The sequence below is a fragment of the Prionailurus bengalensis genome, chromosome D3, assembly GCF_016509475.1.
Source record: "Prionailurus bengalensis isolate Pbe53 chromosome D3, Fcat_Pben_1.1_paternal_pri, whole genome shotgun sequence".
Taxonomy (NCBI): Eukaryota; Metazoa; Chordata; class Mammalia; order Carnivora; family Felidae; genus Prionailurus; species Prionailurus bengalensis.
Genome location: NC_057356.1, coordinates 30,044,948 through 30,064,734, shown reverse-complemented (window position 1 = coordinate 30,064,734; position 19,787 = coordinate 30,044,948). Strand labels below are relative to the sequence as shown.

The following is a 19,787-nucleotide window of genomic DNA, read 5'->3' as shown; positions in this document are numbered from 1 at the left end:
CCCAGCCAGTCCACAGGAAGAGTGTGGCACCACTGTTCCTCTCACTATGGGCTTCCCTGCTCTGCCTGGCAGCTGGCATAATCTCCTCTGGAGCACCACCTGGGCTCTGCTCAATGCCTGGTGGTGCCCTGAAGACATGCAGAATATGAGACCTTCCTCCAAGAAATCAGCCCATACTTTTCCTGGGGTAAAGAGCCACGAGCTACCCAAAAGATGGTTTTCCAGAAGTCTGATCCCACAGCATGGACCCCAAAGACAGGCTTTGACTAAGGCCTCAGTGTACTCTCAGCACCCTATGGCCCACCCAGGAGCTGCCTACCTTGATGATGACACGCTGGTCTGACTGGTCCTCCAAGATGCTGTCTGTGGGGTAGGACTCTATCTGCTGCCTGATGGCAGAGGCGATGGCTGGCACAAATGTCAGAGGGTTCAAATCCAGGTCATCACAGAGGATTTCTGAAAACATCTCAGGAGTCATCAGCTTCTCTGAAATCAGGAGAAAGGACAGGAATTGCTAACTGATTGCAGGACCTGACCTCACCTTGTTTGGCCCCAACCTCCCATCCCCTTCCTCCTCTGCTAGACCTCCCTGACAAAGTTGAGGATGAAGAGAATGACAACTGAGGGTGGCCCTTCCCAACATGGGGTTGCGGGAGGAAGCACAGGATGAGCACCACCCCCTCCTGGCCCTCATGCACAAACACATCCTCTGACACCTTGATCTGGGACTTCTAGACACCAGAAATAAGAGGAAATGGATTTCTGTTGTTTAAGCCATCCAGTCTGGTACTTTGTTATGGAAGCCCGAGAAAAATAACAGCTTCCTTCCAGATAAATCACTTTAAAGTCAGTGTCCCACGGGCACACAACCATCTGCCACTTCCTCACCAATAAAAAAATCCCTCAGAGATATTAGGCTGCTCTGTGGCTTTTCACAGACCCTTCCTCTGTTTCTGACTCTCCAGGCAACACACACGTAACAGACATGCAGGTGTGTAATGGACCCTGCCTCCTGGAAATGTAGCCACACCAGGTGTGAACTTGTAGGGACCATCTGCAACTGGCCAGATTACAAGAAGGGCCCATGTGGTCAAATGTTTTCTCTCTGTTCTGCCCTGTTGTTGTAACCCAAACTCTAATGACCATGCACCACTTCTGGGATGAGCCAGACAAGGCAGTGGCCAAGGATGAATCACTTCATTAGCACATAGTATGATTCTGTCATCAAGAACCAGGTCTGCTCAACAACTGACCCCATATTTCCTCACTGGCCCAGAAGGGCTAGAGACCAGCCATCCTAACAATACCATCAGGACAGACCCAGAACACTCAACCAGCCTATGATCAATAACTCATACAGCAAGCCAAGTATAATTTTGGAGAGCGCAGCATGAAGCTGAAGTGTCCTATGAAGCACCCTACGAGTACACTGTGCAAAGCATTTTATTATATTAAACTTTTTATTTTGAGAGAACTGTGGATTAATATGCAGCCTTGATTACTGTAGCTATATATGAAGACAAGATTGGGGAGGGTGATTCCTCCTTTGTCCTTCTTTTTCAAAATTGCTTTAGTTATTCTAGTTCCTTTGCCTTTCTGTATAAATGTTATTTTTTAAAATATTTTTTAAGTTTATTTTGAGAGCGAGAGCACAAGTAGAGGAGGGGCAGGGAAGGAGAGAGAATCCCAAGCAGGCTCTGCACTGTCCATGCAGAACCTGATGCGGGGTTGAATGCACCAACTGTGAGATCAGGACCTGAGCCAAAATCAAGAGTCTGATGCTTAACTGACTAAGGCACCCAGGTGCCCCTCCATATAAATTTTAGGTAATTTTGTCTATATGTACAAAAAGCCTTGCTGAAATATTCACAGGAATTGCATTAAACTTGTATATCAATTGACATCTTGAGTATTCTAATCCATGAACATGGTATTGAGATCTTTAATTACTTTTATTGGTATTTTGTAGTTTTGGACATATAAGTCCTGAACATGTTTGTCAGATTTACACCAAAGTATTCCTTTTCTTATTGAGTGATTGTAAATGGTAATGTATTTCTGAATGTCCATGTGTTCACCAACAGTACATAGAAATACAATTGATTTTTGCATGTTTATCTTGTATCCTGTGACCCTGCTGAACTCTTAGTGCTAGCAGGGTTTTTTGTAGATCTCTTGAGATTTTCTATGCAGAGAGTCATGTCATCTACAAATAGGGACAGTTTAATTTCTTTCTGATCTGTACGTTTTTTATTTAATTTTCTTGCCCTCTACTGCTCTGGCTAATATTTCCAACACTAAGCTGAACAAGAGTGATAAGAGCAGGTATCTTTGCCTTATCATAGGCAGAAAACATTCAGTCTCTCACCATTAAATAAATGTTAGACATAGGATATTTTGCAGATGCTCTTTATTAAGTTGAAGCAGTTTTCCTCTATTCCCATTTTTCTTAAGAGTTTTTAACCAAGAATAAATGTTTTAAGTGCTTTTTTTTTTTTTTTAAATTAGGTAGGCTCTCTACCCAATGCGGCACTTGAACTCACAACCCTGACATCAAGAGTTGTATTCTCTAGGGGCACCTGGGTGGCTGAGTCAGTTAAGCATCCAACTTCAGCTCAGGTCATGATCTCACGGTTCGTGAGTTCGAGCCCCACATCGGGCTTTGTGCGGACAGCTCAGAGCCTGGAGCCTGCTTCAGATTCTGTGTCTCCCTGTCTCTCTGTTCCTCCCCTGCTCACACTCTCTCAAAAGCAAATAAAGATTAAAAAAAAAATTAAAAAACAAACAAACAAAAAAGAGTTGTATGCTCTAATGACTGAGCCAGCCAGGTGCCTCTGTTAAATGCTTTTTCTGCATCAACTGATATCTGGCTTGTCTTCTTTAGTCTGTTAATATAGTGGATTACATTGATCAATCTTCAAATATTGAACTAGATATCCATCCCTGGAACAACAAACCCCACTTGGGTCGTGGTGTATACTTCTTTTTATATCTAGTTCTGTTTGCTAACGTTTTATTAAGGACTTTTGTGTCTATAATCATTTGGGATATTGGTCTATAGTTTACCTTTTCTGTACTGTCTTTAGTTTTGAGATCAAGGTAATTCTAGCTTTGTAAAATGTTACTGGGAAGTGTTCCCTCTTTTATTTGCTGGAGAAGACTGCAAGATAATTTATATTAATTCTTCTTTAAATGTTTGGTAAAATTCTCCAGAGACACCATCTGTGCCTGGAGATTTCCTTTTGGGGAGGTTTTAAACTATGAATCATATTTCTTAGTAGTGATAGGACAACTCAAACTATCTATTTGATATTGAGTGAATTGTGGTAGCTTGTTTTTTACAAGAAATTGATCCACTTTGTCTAAATTCTCAAATTTATGTGGGTAGAGCTTTTGTAATACTCCCTTTCAATATCTGCAAGGTCTGTAGTGATAGCCCATTTCGTTGCTGAATTTGATCATTTTTGTTTCTGTCTTTTGTTGTCAATCTTGCTAAGTTTATCAATTTTACTGATCTTTCTTTTTTACTTTTAAGTAATCTCTACACCCAACATGGAGCTCAAATCCACAACCCTGATATCAAGAGTCACATGCTCCACCAACTGAGCCAGCCAGGCACCCCCTTACTGATGTTTTCAAAGTATCAGCTGTGTTTTCATTAATTTTCTCCATCATTTTCTAGTTTCAATTTCACTGACTTCTGCTCTATTATGTCCTGCCTTCTGCTTGGCTTCATTTTGCTTTTTTTCTCAATTCTTGAGGTGGGAGCTTAGATTACAGACTTGAGACTTTTCTACTTTTCTAATATAAACACTGATGCTACAAATTACCCTACTTTACAAATTGATACTACAAACTACACTACTTTAACTATATCTTAAAATTTTTGGTATGTGATACTTTCATTCAGGTCCATGTATATATTTTCACCAATTCAAGTTAAGTACAGAAAGCTTACTTCTCAAAGAAAGATATTTCCTCTGCATACATTTAAAACCACATCAGACAGCATTATCAGGTTTGCTTCAACTGCTGAGCATAATTTAGAAAACTTAAGAGGAGAAAGAAAGCTTATTGTATTTACCCATATAGTTTTGTTTATCATATTCTTTCTTCCTAATGTTCCAAAGTTTCTTCTTTTATCATCTCCCTTCTTTTAGGTTAGGTCTACAGGTGACAGTATTCCATCATTTGAGGATTTCCCCTTCATTTCTGAAGGATATTTTTACTGGGTGTAAGATTCAAGATTGGCAGTTATTTTTTTTCAGTGCTTGAAAAACCATGTGCCATGTCCTCCAGCCTCCATGGTTTCGGATGAGAAATCAGCAGTTATTCCAGGTCTTTCTTTAGAAGTCAGGTGTTATTTTTCTCAGCTCTCAAGATCTTTTGTGTTAGTTTTTGGAAGTTTAACTAGGATGCATCTTGGCATGGACTTCTTTGGGTTTATACTGCTGAGATCTACTCAGCTTGTTGAATCTGTCATTTGGGGTTTTTAAGCATCCAAAGTGAACATGTGGATATATATCTCTAGAACCTGCTTCCTGTAGCCATGCCCTGTAGTGTTAACCAGCAGGGCCCTGATCACCCTTGGCCTGTGTGCAGGAGCAGATTCCACCCCTTTTCCTGATGCAGTTCCTGGCCCTGCTCTAGGATTCCCTTGCCCCCAGTGGGGCCAAACTGGCATCAATGTGTCCTTGTTCAGCAGCTCATTCTTCCTGGAGAATTTTAACACACCCCAAGGAGGCTAGCTATTGAGACAAATGATGCTATAATTCACCAGCAATTCAGATAAACTCTCTTTCATGTCCTTCTAAGAGAAGATAATCTTGAACTCACTGTTAACTGATACCTACCAAAAGCTGGTTGGAGACAAATCTTGGTTATGAAGAATGTCCTGGTTCTGAAGGACATGTAGTTCGTTCATGCTGCTCAACATTTTTAGGACCCTTTGTGATAAAGAGTCTCACACTCATCTTTAAGGTTACTTGAAATTTCAAAGTAAATTAGGTAGGACTATGAAAATCACCAGCAATTTTGAACATGCGCTTTTAACTACCATGCCAGGGGTGTGGCTTCCTAACCACCAGTTAAGAATCACAGCCCGTAAAGTTTATTTATTTTGAGAGAGAGAGAGAGAGAGAAAGAGAGCACGCACAAGCATGGGAGGGACAGACAGAGAGGGAGAGAGAGAATCTCAAGCTAGCTCCACACTGTCAGCGTGGAGCCCAATGTGGGGCTCAAATGCATGAACCCATGAGATCATGACCTGAGCCAAAATCAAGAGCTGGACGCTTAGCCAACTGAGCCACCCAGGCACCCCAAGAATCACATAAATACCACTAAGGAAGAGTTCACAGAACAAAATTATTTTGGTTCTCCAAGTGTCTGGACCAAATTACACTTACTGGGATATGGAATGTTATGTAAGGGCTCCTTTGGGGAACGGCTTGGAGAAGCCCATGGCAGAGTTCCTGGACAGATGCAGGTCTTCACTGCATTATACTGTGTCCACTTCTTGAGGGTCAGGGGGAAAGCTTCTCTCTAATTCAAATGCTATGTGTGATTCTGCTGCTTCTGAGCCACCAGCGGCTGCTCACCTTGACCACGCTGAGAACTGCAGAACTGATCATCCTGTCTCTGCCTGGTTCTAAAGGTCCGAGCATCATGCCCTCCCCTAGCAACGTATGCCCACTGAACTGTGAGTATGAACCAGAGCACTCACTTCATTTTGTATCTTCTTATTCCATTTTCCCCTTCAGCCAATTCTTCCTAACCACACCTTTTGCATTTGCTTTATTCTTTTGTACTAAGAGTTCTCATGTAAGATGCCTTACTCCTTCTGGAATAAGGTGGAAGTTTAAATAAATAGTTGGGGCTTTTTATGTGTTATTGAAAGGAAAGTAACAAGGTAATACACATACTGAGTCAATCTGAACAACTAAATTCCTATGTTATGATCTATGGCCAGGTTCTGTGCCAAATGCTGTAAGAAAAGCAGCAATAAAAAACAAGATCCCTGACCTAAGGGGTTGAAATGGAGAGAGAGAGAGAGAGAGAGAGAGAGAGAGAGAGAGAGATGAATTAACTATAACACAGGTCTGCTGAGATTAAGCACGGAGTGGTATAATAGGGGATGTACAGCACTGGCCATGGCCTGGCACTCATGAGCTGTCCTGTGCCCGAGTTGGGAGTATCACCACCACACCTGCCCTATCTACACTCAATACAACCTCCTGGAAACCCCTCACCACATCTCCCTTTGGCCACATCCTCTCTCGCCAGCTAACCTGTCAACCCTGGAGGACAGACACTCGGCTCTCAGGCCCTGTTCCCAGGGCTCGGCAGAGGCCCTTGGACTCAGGCCTGGCACACCAAGTGCCAGGAGATGACCAAAGGAAGTAGCCTAATCCTTCCAGAAAGCTTAAGGCAACCACGTATCAACCACCACACACGTTCCTCCCTGAGGAAATCCCCTGTGGGAGAAACAAGCTGTAAGTCATTATGTTTTCTGCCATGGAAACATCTAATAGCAGAAGGAGTTCTAGTAAACTAAGGCACCACAACTCAACAGAAAATTGTGCACCAATTATGAAGACCAAGGAAAACAGGAAGACACTTACAAGTGAAGAAAAATTGTATTTGCACTACAATTACAACTCTGTTAAATACATCTGCATGTGGAAGTGACTGGCAAAAAAACTATTAGGAGCAGTGAGGTTCTGGGAATTCTAAACTTTTCTTCACTTAAAAATGATACTCTTTGGGGTGTTGTTATTTGGTTTCGGTCTTAATATAAGTAATGTGTTGTAAAAAGCCTGAAAGATTCAAGAAAACAATAAAGAAACAATAAACACTCATACAGTCCTCTTTCCTAGATGGGATAAGGACTAAGTGTTATGGTGAACGTCTCCTGTGCTTTCTCTGGTTCATTTGCAGAGTCACGCTTGGACTCTGGGAACCAGGGAAGAGCAACCATCTGACCTGGGACTTACAGAGCGAGGACAAAAAGAGAAAGAACAGAGAGTGAGGGCAGACCTCATGGGGATGACAGAGGGACAAGCCTGCACACATGGTACCGTGAGAGGCCAGAGGGGTGGGCAGGGCTGACGGGTGGTGTGCAGGCAGTCAGGCAGCAGAACCGGTCTGAGCAGCATCAAGGTCATTATAGAGCTCTGTGGACCGACAGCCTGCATCATGGCTGACCCCTGACACCCCAATCTCACTGGGGGAGGGAGGAACCTGAGGTTCACGGGCTCAGCCCATAGGAAACAGTGGCAGAAGCAGGATTTGAACCCAGAGTCCAGGATCCAGCACAGCAGGCAACAGGCAAGAAAAAGGTCTGTTCACACAGCAGCCGGGCCTGGGCCATGCAGAGCCCAGCTTCCCACGTACCATTCATGTTCCAAGTAAAGGCATCTCGCAGCTTCTGCCCGTCGATCTCCATGTCCAGCCGGATAGGGACCAGCACTTCAGGCTGGGAGGCATTCTCATGGATCACAGCTGGGTCGTGGTCATCAAAGCTGGAAGTGAAGAGGAAGCACAGTCAGCCAGGAGTGCCATGGGTCTCCATGCTCAGGGCTTCCCTCCCTGCACCGCCTGTCACTGCAAACCTGGCCGGAGGGGAAAAGCCCACTTCTTATGGGGACTTGTCAGCTAAGGGCTGAGCCAGCAGAGATGAGGCAAGCAGGGGTCCTGGGGTCACAGAGGCAGTGCTCCATACTTCAAGGACACACAGGGAAGGGAGAGGGAGTTGCAGCCTTAGGCAGTGGGATATGACCTAGACATACCCTAAGAGGGAGATTTAAGCCCCAAAGCAGACAGAACTTTCACCTGTAACTAGGAAAGAAAAGGTATCTCCAGAAGAGGAAATACTTGAGCAAAACCCAAGGGGTGCAGGAGAGGTGAGGAACTATTGAGGAAGCACAGCAAGAGCACAGAAGATGGGGTGCAGACTGCGGGGGCGGGGAGTAGCATGGGTGTCCCAGTGCCCATGCTTCTCCATCTTGGGCTACGGGATCCAGCCTCTCCCATGAGGGAGCCCCAGGAGAACCCAGGGCAAGGCAGTCCCGTGGTCATATCTGTATTTTAGGAAGACAAAGAGGGAAGACGCCGGGGAAGAGATGGAGGGAACGCTGGAGAGCATAGGGGACCCTAAAGGTGTCAGTGGAATAAAGCAGGCTGAGAATTACTCTTGGGAGGGACACAGATGACAAACAAGGAAAGCACACTGCATGCCAGACACCAATGCTCTAGGAAACATGGAGAGGGAAAGGGACAGGAGTGCCAGAGACAGGAGCAGCCATTCTACCAAAGGGGAGGCAGCTCTGAGAAGTGACAGTCAGCCAGTGATGGGAAGGAAGGGAAGGAAGGGAAGGAAGGGAAGAAAGGGAGGGAAGAGCGAAAAGGGGAGGGTCATGCAGATGTTGGTAAGAAGTGAGCTCTCGGCAGAGGGAACTATAAAGGCAGAAGCTTCTGGGTGTTATGGGTGCCTCTGAAAGCAGTGAAGAGGTTCACATGACTGATGCAGAGTGACAGTGGCAGGGGATGAGGCCAGAGAGGAGGGGCCACTACACGGACTCCAGCCCTGGTGGGCATGTGACGGGGTATCTGGAAGACCTGCATCCAGGAGAGGAGCCATCTGCCCTGGGTGAGGGGGCCCACATCTTAGGAGGAGCTGGCCAAGGGTGGTCCAACTCTGGACACATGGAAGGCTGAGAAGGCAGGAATTTGCTGAGACTAGTTCTGTGGTTGGAGAAGGAGGAAGAGTCGTGGGGTTTTGGCCTGAGTGCAGGAAGGGTGGGATTACTATGTCCCAGGATGGAGGAATCTGTAAGCAGTGTGTGAGATACCTGAGGACAGCGTGTAGGGGTGAGGCTAGGCTGCAGAGATGACAGTGGGGTGGGAACTTGAAAAATGCCCCCCAAAAGATATCTAGTCCTAATCCCTGGAGCCTGTGACCATTATATGGCAAAAGGGAGGGAGGGAACTTTGCAGATATAATTAGGGATCTTAGGAGGAGATTATGCAAGTAGCCCTAAACCACAACACAAGCGTCCTTTAAGAGAAGGGCAGTTTCACACACACAGGAGGAGCCCGTGTGGCCACTGAGGCACATGCTGGTAACGCATCCACAAGCCACGGAATGCCGGCAGCCACCAGAAGCCAGAAGAGGTGGGAACAGCTTGTCCCGCCGCCCCACCACGAGAGCCTCCAGAGGGAGTGGGGTCTGGCCAACACCTTGATTTTGCTGCATGGAAACTCCTGGTCCCAGAACGGTGAGAAATAGATTTGTGTGGTTTTAAGCCCCCCATTTGTGGTGATCTGCTCCAGCAGCCACAGGGAACTAATGGTGGGGTCTCAGTGGGATGGCGTTTGAAACCACAAGATAAGATCCAAGGGCTGTGCTTTCCAGGAGCACTGGAGACACTGGGAAACAGGAGACAGCAGGGACACTAAAGCAGGCAGAGCTCAGAACTGAAGCAAGCCAGAAACCAGCTGTCCTAGAAGCCAAGGGGTAACAGTTTCAAGAAGGCAGCGTGTTTTAGGAAACACAAGGTCAAGGCAGAGGAGAGGAAGAGGCTAAAACATGTTTGAGGACTGAGGCAGAATCAGTGGAGGGTGAGGCGTGCTCACCACAGAGGGAAGGTTCTCTTCTTGTCCCGGCCCATGCGGTTCCTGTTGATGGTCGTGGAGCAGGGCACAGCATCCAGATGGTGGGAGCTATTGGGCAGGGTGGGCACCCATTGGCTGTTCCTCTTGGCTTTCTGTTCCCTGGAGAGACGTGAGAAATGCCCCTGCTCAGTCTAGGAGCCCGATACTGGCCATCAGGCTCTAAGTCATGGTCAATGGATGCCCACTGCACCCCCACCGGTGGTGAGCACTATGCACCCTAGACTCTGTACGTGTCTACTCCTCAGGCGCCCACTGGCACCCATTCACAGGCACCCAGGCTAGGGGAAGGGTACAGAGGGGACCCCAACACAGCAGAGCAGCCCCCAGCCCAGTGCACAAGTCACAGTGTAACATGCTATGTGCCAGGCATGACTCCATGAAAGCACTCTCCCTTCTTGCGGAGAGTGTGCACAAGGAAGCAGCTTCCCAGAGGAGCAGACCCTGGAGTAGAGCCTTAAGCATGGAGTTGGGGCTCACTAGTGATGGGGGTAGGGGAACAACCGGAATGGGGAGGGCGTTTCAGGAAGTGCATGGCCGGCAGAAGAGAGGAAGCACGGATAGATTGTTGCCTCAACTAGGGCTGGAGAGGCGGACATGGAGAGGGTCCTGATTAGGGGCAGGTGTGCTCCATGAGAAATGACTGTACTCAGCAGGCAGCTGGGAGTCCCCGAGGACTTTGAAGAAGGGAGAGACAAGATCAGACCGTTCTTTTAGATATATGGGCCAGCCAGAGTATAACACTTCAATAATGCTTCTGCCTTGCAAGGGTCCAGACCAGTAGGATATGAGAAGCTGGGTTAGTAAAAACTTTCTAGAAAGTGAGGCTCAAAGTAGTTTAAGTAACCCACGTACCATCAAGGGTTCACTCTTCTGTCCAAATTACAGGTTGCTTTTACTACTAGGAAAATACCAAAAGGCTTTTTTATTTTAAAGATTTCTATTTTTGAATAATCTCTGCACCCAACATGGGGCTCGAACTTACAAACCTGAGATCAAGAGTCACATGCTCTCCTGACCAAGCCACCCAGGCACCCCCCCCCCCCCAAAAGGCTTTTTTAATCTGAAGCTCCAGTGCTGGCTTTGAAAGGCAAGCGCTCAGGTTCCCACTATGCTCTGCACATCATTTTATCATCCTCGGACGCTGCCTTCCCTAACAAGTCTGAGCATTGTAAGGGCAGCAGCTGTGTGTCATTCACTTTTATATCCCCAACACCTGTACCACATCTCCTTCCATAACTGTTTGCTACAGTTTAAAGGATGTGATGGCAACCACTCAATTTCCCTTCCCTCACTGTCCTCACAGGAGGGATGAGGAGATGTGGCTTGCAGTCATTCTCTCCATGTGGTGGTGAGGACCAGAAGCAGTGGCCATGACCTGCCCAGGCCCCAGGCTCTTTGACTCTTTTCTCTTCTAAAGCTGGAACCACTGGGGTGCCTGGGTGGCTGTCAGTTGAGTGTCCAACTTCGGCTCAGGTCATGATCTCGCAGTCCATGAGTTCAAGCCCTGTGTCTGTACTGACAGCTCAGAGCCTGGAGCCTGCTTCAGATTCTGTGTCTCCTTCTCTCTTTGCCCTCCCCCACTCACTCGCTCTCTAAGATAAATAAACATTAAAAGAAAAATTAAAGCTGTGACCACTTGCACCTCAGATGCTGTGGTCCCAGAGCACCCCTTGACTGAGGGTGGGGGCAGGGAGAGATTTACAGTACCAAACTCTGCTGGGACTCAATCAAGTCTCCTGTACCCAAGTCTTGCTCAGATCTTATGACCAGCCTTACCAATACCAGAGGCCTGGGAAAAGGAGGAACTTGGAACTAATCTGGGCAGGGCTTAGAGCTACTGGGCCAGTGGTTTTGAATCCTGGCTGCAGACTCCCTCAGAGTGCGAAATTTCAAGTAGGAAAGCTCTGAGCTCCACCTAGACCAAGGGACTCCTGTCTCTGGAGAGGACCCAGGAATATGGGTTCTTTATAACTTCCATGTGTGATACCAATGTAGCTGGGCCCGTATTTGGGAACCTCAGGTCTAGACCACCACCTCTTTTCTGAGCCCAGGAATATGGGTTCTTTACAACTTCCATGTGTGATGCCAATGTAGCTGGGCCCGTATCTGGGAACCTAAGGTCTAGACTGCCACCTCTTTTCTGAGCCTCCTAAAGCTGGCACTGAGGCTCCCCCTCCACCCTAAAAACTCCTGCCCTATCTCTGTAGTGATCTAGTTCATAACCAGGCCTGGGCTATTCTGCCAAACCTCTGTCAGGTAACTAAAGTAGAGTGCAAGTTCTGTCAGACACAGTGAGTACATCATACACCAAATCCGAGAATCTGGGTCACATAATTCAACCTTTCTTCTGCTACAAGTAGGTCTGCCCAAGGGAGGGGGACATCCAGCCTCTGCCTAGCCTGTCCAGTGATGAGGAGGGGAGGTGCTGGTCCTCCTGTGGGGCTGACTGGGCAGTGGGAAGGCGCTTCCTGAGCACAGAGCCCATGAAAGCAGCTTCTCGCGAACCTCAATGCCCAACCGTCTCTGTAGTTTTGACCTCTGGGGTAACAGTACTCTCCTCCGTCAGCTGTTCCTCATATGACACGATCATCAAGAAGTGTTTATTGCCCCATAAAAGGTTCCTGGCTGACATGTGCAGACTTGAAAGCCCCAGCCATATGTACATCACTTCCTTCTGCCACTTCCCTAGGAAAGTCTAGCCATCCTTATGTTCTTAACGCATCCCTTGGGGAAAGAGGAATCTGCAGAGCACACATCTATAACACTGGCCAAGTTGGATGTGGGCCACCTTTACATGGGGGTTGTGGGGAGGATTATGAAAACAATTCAATAGTAAAGTTGAAAGAAAATCTGGAAAGAAATGATTTTTCCATAACCACATCACTTGAAACAATAACCCTCCTCTCCCTCCTCCTCAGTGCCCCCCAGGGTTTTGTGCACGTAAATGCACTCATTCTAGATATTCTGCACATCACTCAGGCAAACCACATTTCTGGCTGCCGCAGGGTCTACTTAGTTATGACATAAACAGTTACCTATCTATCCAGTCTACCTGCTTCCAAGATCTAGTCTATCCTGGTCTATATCCTAGTCTGTAATACCTTAGTCTATTCAGCTGGCTGTATCTTCACTCAGCCTCTCCCTAAGGCTGAACACTCAAGTGGCTCCATTATTACTGGGCAGTGGTACTCACTGCCATTATTACTCACAATGCTACCTCCTTCCATATAATAGTTTCCGTTGGTGGCGGTGTTCTTTGAAGTTATTTGTCTGGGACAGATTCTTAGGGGTGAAATTAATGGGTCAGACAATGAAAACAGGTTTGATGTCATGACCATGCCCGTGTACCAGGCCTGTGCAGGGTGCTTGCGTGTGCCAGCTCTATTGTATCTTCCCCAACTCTTTATGTCAATAGTTGCTTATCTGTTTTACTTTGAATTCTTAATGTTACACGAGGACAAACATCATCTCCTTATCTGTTTACTCCTTATGCTTCCAGGATGGCCCACCCTTTACCTATTTAGCTATTGGGGTACCCAGGTTTTTCTTATAAATCTGAATGAATCAAAACCAAAGAAAAATACCTATGAAAATGAAGAAAAGGGGCACATGGGTGACTCAGTCAGTTGAGCGTCTGACTCTTGGGTTTTAGCTCAGGTCATGATCTCCCAGTTCATAGGTTCGAGTCCCACATCAGGCTCCGTGCTGACAGTGCAGCGCCTGCTTGAGATTCTTTCTCTCTTCCTCTTTCTGCCCCTCCCCTGCTCAAACGTGTGCCCTCGCTCTCTCTCAGAATAAACTTTAAAAAAATGAAAAAAATTTAAAAAATAAATATGAATGAACAGACTCTACAACATAATCACCTCTCAATTACTTGTCTAATTATTACTGTAAATACTCTTTTTTAAAGGTTCTAAGCTCACTAAGATCTATTGCTCATTTCTTTTGGGAGTTTATCTGGGCCACTCATTTTTCTGATAGATTAGTCCCACTTTCAAACCACTTCTAATGACTTTCCAGAACCCAAGACTTGGCTTTCATGTCTTAGAAATTCCACAGACACACAAGAAACTTGGCAACCTGGCGAAGACAATTTGTAAGCACAGCAGGTGAAGTGTTTAAAGGTATTTTGGTTCAATTTAACCCCAACCACTTCTAGGGTATGAGAAAAATATCTGTGGGTGTTATCCTGAGAGCACGTCCTGGCTGGGAGTACATTACCTGAGGTAGGTGGGGGGTTCCGTGCTGATGGAGACGGCCTTGTACTTCTCATCATTGCCGTCCAGAATCTCTTCCACCTCTGAAGCTTTTAACAGCGTCACGCTGGTGGCCAGGGTTGTGTATCCATGATCTGTAACCAGAGACACCACTGCGGTCACCCTGCTGGTGGGGCAGCAAGAAGCAGCAGCCAGCAGATGCAGCACATCGAGGTCCTCACATGCAGGAGGGAAAAGCGAGTGTCAACCTTACTACTGCTGAATGCTGGCCTCTTCCAAAAGGGCAATCTGGACCGAGTGCTTTAGAGGTCCTACTGAGAAAACGCTCCCATGGGATTTACTTGCACTAATTTGTCCCAGGAGTAGGCTCTGGGCACAGGGCAGCAGCAGCTACAGTGCAGCATGGCCAACGGGGAAAAGTGGGGGGGGGGGGGGGGGGGCTCCAGAGTGATACCACCAGTGGGAAGAGGTCTGACACCAACTGCAATCCATGACACGAAGCAAAGTGGAGAGATGGAATGAAAGATGAAAAATACTTTTCTTTTAAAACAAGAGCCCAAGGGGCGCCTGGGTGGCGCAGTCGGTTAAGCGTCCGACCTCAGCCAGGTCACGATCTCGCGGTCCGTGAGTTCGAGCCCCGCGTCGGGCTCTGGGCTGATGGCTCGGAGCCTGGAGCCTGTTTCCGATTCTGTGTCTCCCTCTCTCTCTGCCCCTCCCCCGTTCATTCTCTGTCTCTCTCTGTCCCAAAAATAAATAAATGTTCAAAAAAAAAAATTAAAAAAAAAAAAAACAAGAGCCCAGAGAGTTACAAAGAGCTGCCTCACACCCAACATGAATTCCCGGCACCGTGCAGTCAACACGTGCTATCTGGGAAGCAGGACAGATTCTAGGCAACTCGACCCACAGCTCTTCTAGGGAACCTCGGTCAAGAGCTGCTACCTGTCTGCAGGTCCAGACTGGCTTCTCCTGGAGAAACAAACCGGTTATGGGGAAGGTATCTCCAAAGCACAAGGCAGAAGAGTCACTGAGACTTCACCTGAGGCTTGCGGAGGGGAAAGCAAAGCTAGAAACTCACTGCGTTAGTGACTGGTGCTCCACTGGGGGGCAGAGGGAGGATAAAAAGGAGACTTTTTAAAGCGAGTGAGTGGCAATGTCATAGCAGCAGATAAAAAAAGAAGCCCCGGCTCCTGCATTAAAAGAACCACTACTTTGCCCATAGTGGACAAGACCACAGCAATACCTACAGACACAACCAAACAGGACAGACTGTGAAGTGTACACACACACACACACACACACACACACACACACACACACACACACGGCTTCAGGCAGAGTCTTCACCCAGGCCCAGGGCAGCTCTCTGTAAGGGGCCACAGCCGAGTCAAAGCAGTTTCGCCACCTGCCAAACATCGCATAGCATCGGAACCAAAACGTACAGTGAGACTCCCTGATGGAGCCCTCAGAGCATCTGAAGAGCATCTTCTGAAGAGCCAAAGCACACTTGGCTCTCTAGCATCAGGCAGCTCACCTGCCAAGCCCCAGGCACACACCTCAGGCACACCACGCAGGGACATGCACATGAGCTCTAGCACACTGGCTGCCAGAACGAAGTGCTACGGGATGGAGGTGCTCTGGGAAGCAAAGCAGTGAAAGCCCCAGAGGGGAGTGGGAGCTGGGGCCACCACCCGCCACTCGGGCTGCATGGAGGGTGACTACGACGACACGCCCACGGCAGATGGCAGAGCATCACAGCATTCCTAAAACGTTTTGAGACCAACATGTCTTCACAGCACCCATTAGTGTCCCAGACTTGCCCCCCTCACGCTCCCCCCCGCCCCCCACTGGCCCTGCTGAAAATACCTGACAAAGGACCCCTGGCTACCTGAAGCTGCTTTGTCGCCTGAGTTGCATAGCGTGCTCTGCAGCGACTCTGCCCCTCACGTGCTCCTGCCACGCTAAGGTCAGGGCTGCAGTGAAGACACTCTGGAGTGAAAACGTTTTAACTTCATGACATAAGCGAGTGGTTTTGAAACAGGTTTACAAACCCTCGTGAAGACGCACCCTTAGTGTTAGGTTTTGTTTTTTTACCATGTGACGATGCAACTATTTTCTTCCTCTCTTCCACAGTGGCTAGTCGCCTCCAGAGTGAGGGGTATCTCTTGTACAGAGAACCTCGGAACATACGGAGGTAGTTTCCCACCTATGGGTAAAGCGAGAAGGCTCATTATGAGGGTCACATCTTGATGCAGAAAGGGAGGGTCCTGGTGCAGAGGCTCTGCCAACCGAGTAACAGAGCACAAGCTGGCCTCCAGGCACCAGGCTTTCTGCAGCCATAAAAACACATTCTGCTGACATCAAGGGTTCAATAGCAGTGCACATCTGGCCCACATCTGCCTCTCTAGGCGGGGGCAGTACCATCTGCATCCTAACGACAGGGCTAAGTTCCAAAAGGCCTGACCAGGCGCTTCTGGGGCAGACCCCCAGAGCTCACTGAGACGCTCGAAGTGATTCTGACTTTAAACTAAGGATCCCGAACACTTTCCAGAAATGTAAGGCCCCTTTGACTTTCTTTTATCTTAAGAACAAGACTTTGATATTTTTATGATGCCATAAACACCAAAAAGGTCTTTTAATTTTGGACAGATGTAGGATAATTTCCCCCACAGCCCCTGTTGCTTTGTTTAGTAACAAACTCAAACCAGGAACACCAAAAGAATTTTCCGAGAGTTTAAAAAACACTTACTGGCAATCACCAGATTGCTATATAAATCACTATTGCCTCAAACAATAGCTTCAGTTTATCTATAACAGATACTCAAAGTATAACTTCTTTAATGAAAAGAAACCTAGTCTCAAAGTTTTTATAAAGAAACTCAATTATTTCACTGACATTGCAGAAATGACCACTCGAGTCAAAATGACCACATGGCAAAGGACAGCCAGTGGACTGGGTGCCACATGCTGGTTCCACCTGTGACTGGGAATCACCTCCCTTTTCTGGGTCTCCTTACTCACCTGTCAAATGCTGAGCAATTCTGAACTTTGCCCCACGAAGCACCATTTCTATTATTTTTCCCATTTACCTACCCAGCACAGTATGTTTATTAAATGTGTTTCTCCATTTTTCATGAATCAAAGATTTTTATGATCGACAACCAGAGCTGCTGAACAGCCTAACAGAAGAATGGCCACACGGGTGCCTGGGTGGCTCAGTGGGTTAACTGTCCAACTATTGATTTTGGCTCAGGCCACGATCTCAGGCTTTGCTGAGTTCGAGCCCACATCAGGCTTGGGATTCTCTCTCTCCTTCTCTCTCTCTCTGCCCCTCCCCTGCTCACACACACTCTGTCTCTCAAATAAACTTATCGCAGGTCCTATAGTGCTCCAGGATGCCTAGATCCTTCTCAAGACCCCTGAACTTTGGAGACTGGAGCTTGCCTTCCTGGGCTTCCCCCAAACCAGCCTGTGCCCTCTCTGGACCTGTTTCCCAGATGTAAAATGAAGGTGTGAACCTGGGGATTTCTTATGGTCCTCTCAGCTCTGTGACTCTGGCTTAGTGAACACAGCTGCCTGCAGATGGGGGGAGAAGAGTGACACACGCACTTGCTGCAATCACACATGCCTTCCCAAAGCTGCTCCACAGACGTGGCATGGGGGCACTGGATGTGTTGCTATGGCCGACCCACCTCTCTGAATATGGTGCCTGTTTTCCAAGGGGAAGGGACCTGCAGGCCATCCACCACCCAACGTTGTCACAGGAGCTTCTGGTTATCAAGAGTCAGCCTCCTGATCTTGAACCCTTCTCAGACCTCCAGATGTTCAGCCTGGCCCAAGAGAGTAGATGTCTCTCCCCTCTCCCATGTGGGACTCTATAGACTGGGTCTCAGGACAATTGTTCTTACTCAACAGGGCTGAAAGAGAAGACTGCAGTTAGCCTTCTAGAAACGAAGGCATGTTACGGGGAAGATCTTGAGGCCATCAAGTCTAAGCATCTCCCACACATGAAAAAAGTTACCAGGAAACAGACAGCCCTTCTTCCCATCTGGCTACATGCTCCCTCTCAATATACTCCACCTAGTAAATGAAAGCTTCCTTCTCAAAAGTAGCACCCACTGAAAGTCAAAGCCAAACTGACTGCTTTTCCTGTCCATTACATCGGTTAAAGGCTTCTTTAAACAATCTGCCCAGTATCATTTGGGAACTCCTCAAGTGCCTTCTATCCTACATTTAGGCAGCTTCCTACTGGTCAATGAGGACGATTCCGAGCTGTGGCACATGGGTAGGCACTGACTCCACTTCCCCAGTAGTATCTGAAGAGCAGCATTTATGTCATAACATGAAAAACGTATTGCATCCTGCCCTTTTTGTTTTACAAAACTTGGTGAAAAATGGAAACACTAAAGTCCTGATACTACTGACAACAGTGGTATCCTAACCTGATCCAACTAAAACAAGTCAGGAACCACAGGGGGTCATTCATTCATGCTATGTTCAGTTGTGAAGGGGAGAAAAAAAACTATTAAAAAAAAAAAGAATGAAACGTTGGCATAGGATACTGAACACCACTACAAGGAAAGACAACCCTGGGCATTCTGAAACTGCTTTAGCTCTCCAGGATTAGCACTTACCTCATTATACAGGAAAGACTCTACAGCTTGGTATTTGCACATCTGAACTGCATATACCACAATTAAAAAAAAAAAGGAATATACACTAGCTGGGGATTGCTTTTGGATCAAAAAGGGGTAGTTTGAAGCAACCTGGAAAAACAGTAGACTTAGTACAAACTCCCCATTGAAGGACGAGGTGTAGGGTTTTCCTAAAATCAGCTGTTCAGCTGACTCATAAAAATGCTGTCACTTCTGGTCAAGAATCAAAGATATTTAGAATCCTTTCCTCATAATTCTGAGTTAAATTCAAGATAGCCAAAGCGTCAACTGGTTCTGAACTGATCTAGCTCAGGGACTGGGGCCTTATCCACCCAACACAGGATATCCATCCTCCTCCCTATTTCCTCATTGGTAAGTAACAGCAACCAACACTTTGCGAGATGAGACATCAGTAAACCCCATGTTTCCAATCTGAGATTTCACGATCCCAAACGCAGCAATGGAGGAGGGATACAAGCGAAGCTTCCGAAATCTCTCCTCCAGGCGCCCCAGGGGCTAACCGAAACATCCCGTTTCTTTGCGGCTGGCTGGAGCTGTACCAACTCAGGATGGAACCAGTGGCTCCTCGGAGTGCCCTAAGCCCTGGCAGCAGTGGGCGACCCCCACCAAAACGAAATAAGTAAGTAATCCCAGACAGCCGACGTGCGCGGGGCGGAGCCAGACAGGCCCCACCCCGCCCTGACGCAACGCGCGCACGCGCCCGCCCGCCGCGATGAATGGAGACGCGCGCTCCCGGCAAGCAGACCCGCCCCGAGGCTCCCGCGGGGCCGAGGCTGGGGAGGGTGAGGACGCGCGGCGGGCTACCTCAGAGCCGATCATGTAGAATTCTCCGTCGTCTTCTAGCTGGAACTTGACGGGCTTCTGCCCGAAGGTCTTGCTCAGCGCCATCATCATCATTTCGGCGGCGGAGGCGGGCGGCCGAGGCCGAGCTGCAAGGGATCGGGAGGACTGAGGAGGAGCCGAACCTTGCCGAGCCGAGAACAGCCGAGACCGGGCGGCGAAGGGCGGACAGATCAGGTGCTAGAGCCGCCTCCGGGCTCTTCAGCCGCCGCCGCAAAGGACCAGGCCGCCCTCAGTGCGCAAGCGCGGGCGTTGACGCTGACGCGCGCGCCACCGCCTCTCTAATAAAAGGCTGGAGAGCGCCCCTTCGGGCCGCTTAAAGGAACCGCGACCCGTTTCTTCCAGACTGCTTCCCAAGTGGAGGTACTCCGAAGAATTTCTCACG

General features: G+C 47.8%; 1 protein-coding gene across 2 annotated transcripts in view; it reads right to left on the bottom strand.

The window, feature by feature from the left end:
• The window catches only part of SMARCB1 (SWI/SNF related, matrix associated, actin dependent regulator of chromatin, subfamily b, member 1), a 34,290-nt gene extending 14,608 nt beyond the window's left edge, over nucleotides 1-19,682 (bottom strand). Inside the window, exons 1-6 of one of the 2 annotated variants that reach the window (XM_043558240.1) lie at nucleotides 19,367-19,682; nucleotides 15,981-16,092; nucleotides 13,894-14,023; nucleotides 9,634-9,771; nucleotides 7,393-7,520; nucleotides 320-486 (exon numbers count right to left, since the gene is read on the bottom strand). In XM_043558240.1, coding sequence (XP_043414175.1) covers nucleotides 320-486; nucleotides 7,393-7,520; nucleotides 9,634-9,771; nucleotides 13,894-14,023; nucleotides 15,981-16,092; nucleotides 19,367-19,459 — 768 coding nt within the window. In that variant the 5' untranslated portion in view covers nucleotides 19,460-19,682. Of the gene's footprint in view, nucleotides 1-319; nucleotides 487-7,392; nucleotides 7,521-9,633; nucleotides 9,772-13,893; nucleotides 14,024-15,953; nucleotides 16,093-19,366 lie in introns of both variants that reach the window. The other variant, XM_043558239.1, reaches the window with a different exon arrangement.
• Between the last annotated feature and the right edge of the window lie 105 nt (nucleotides 19,683-19,787).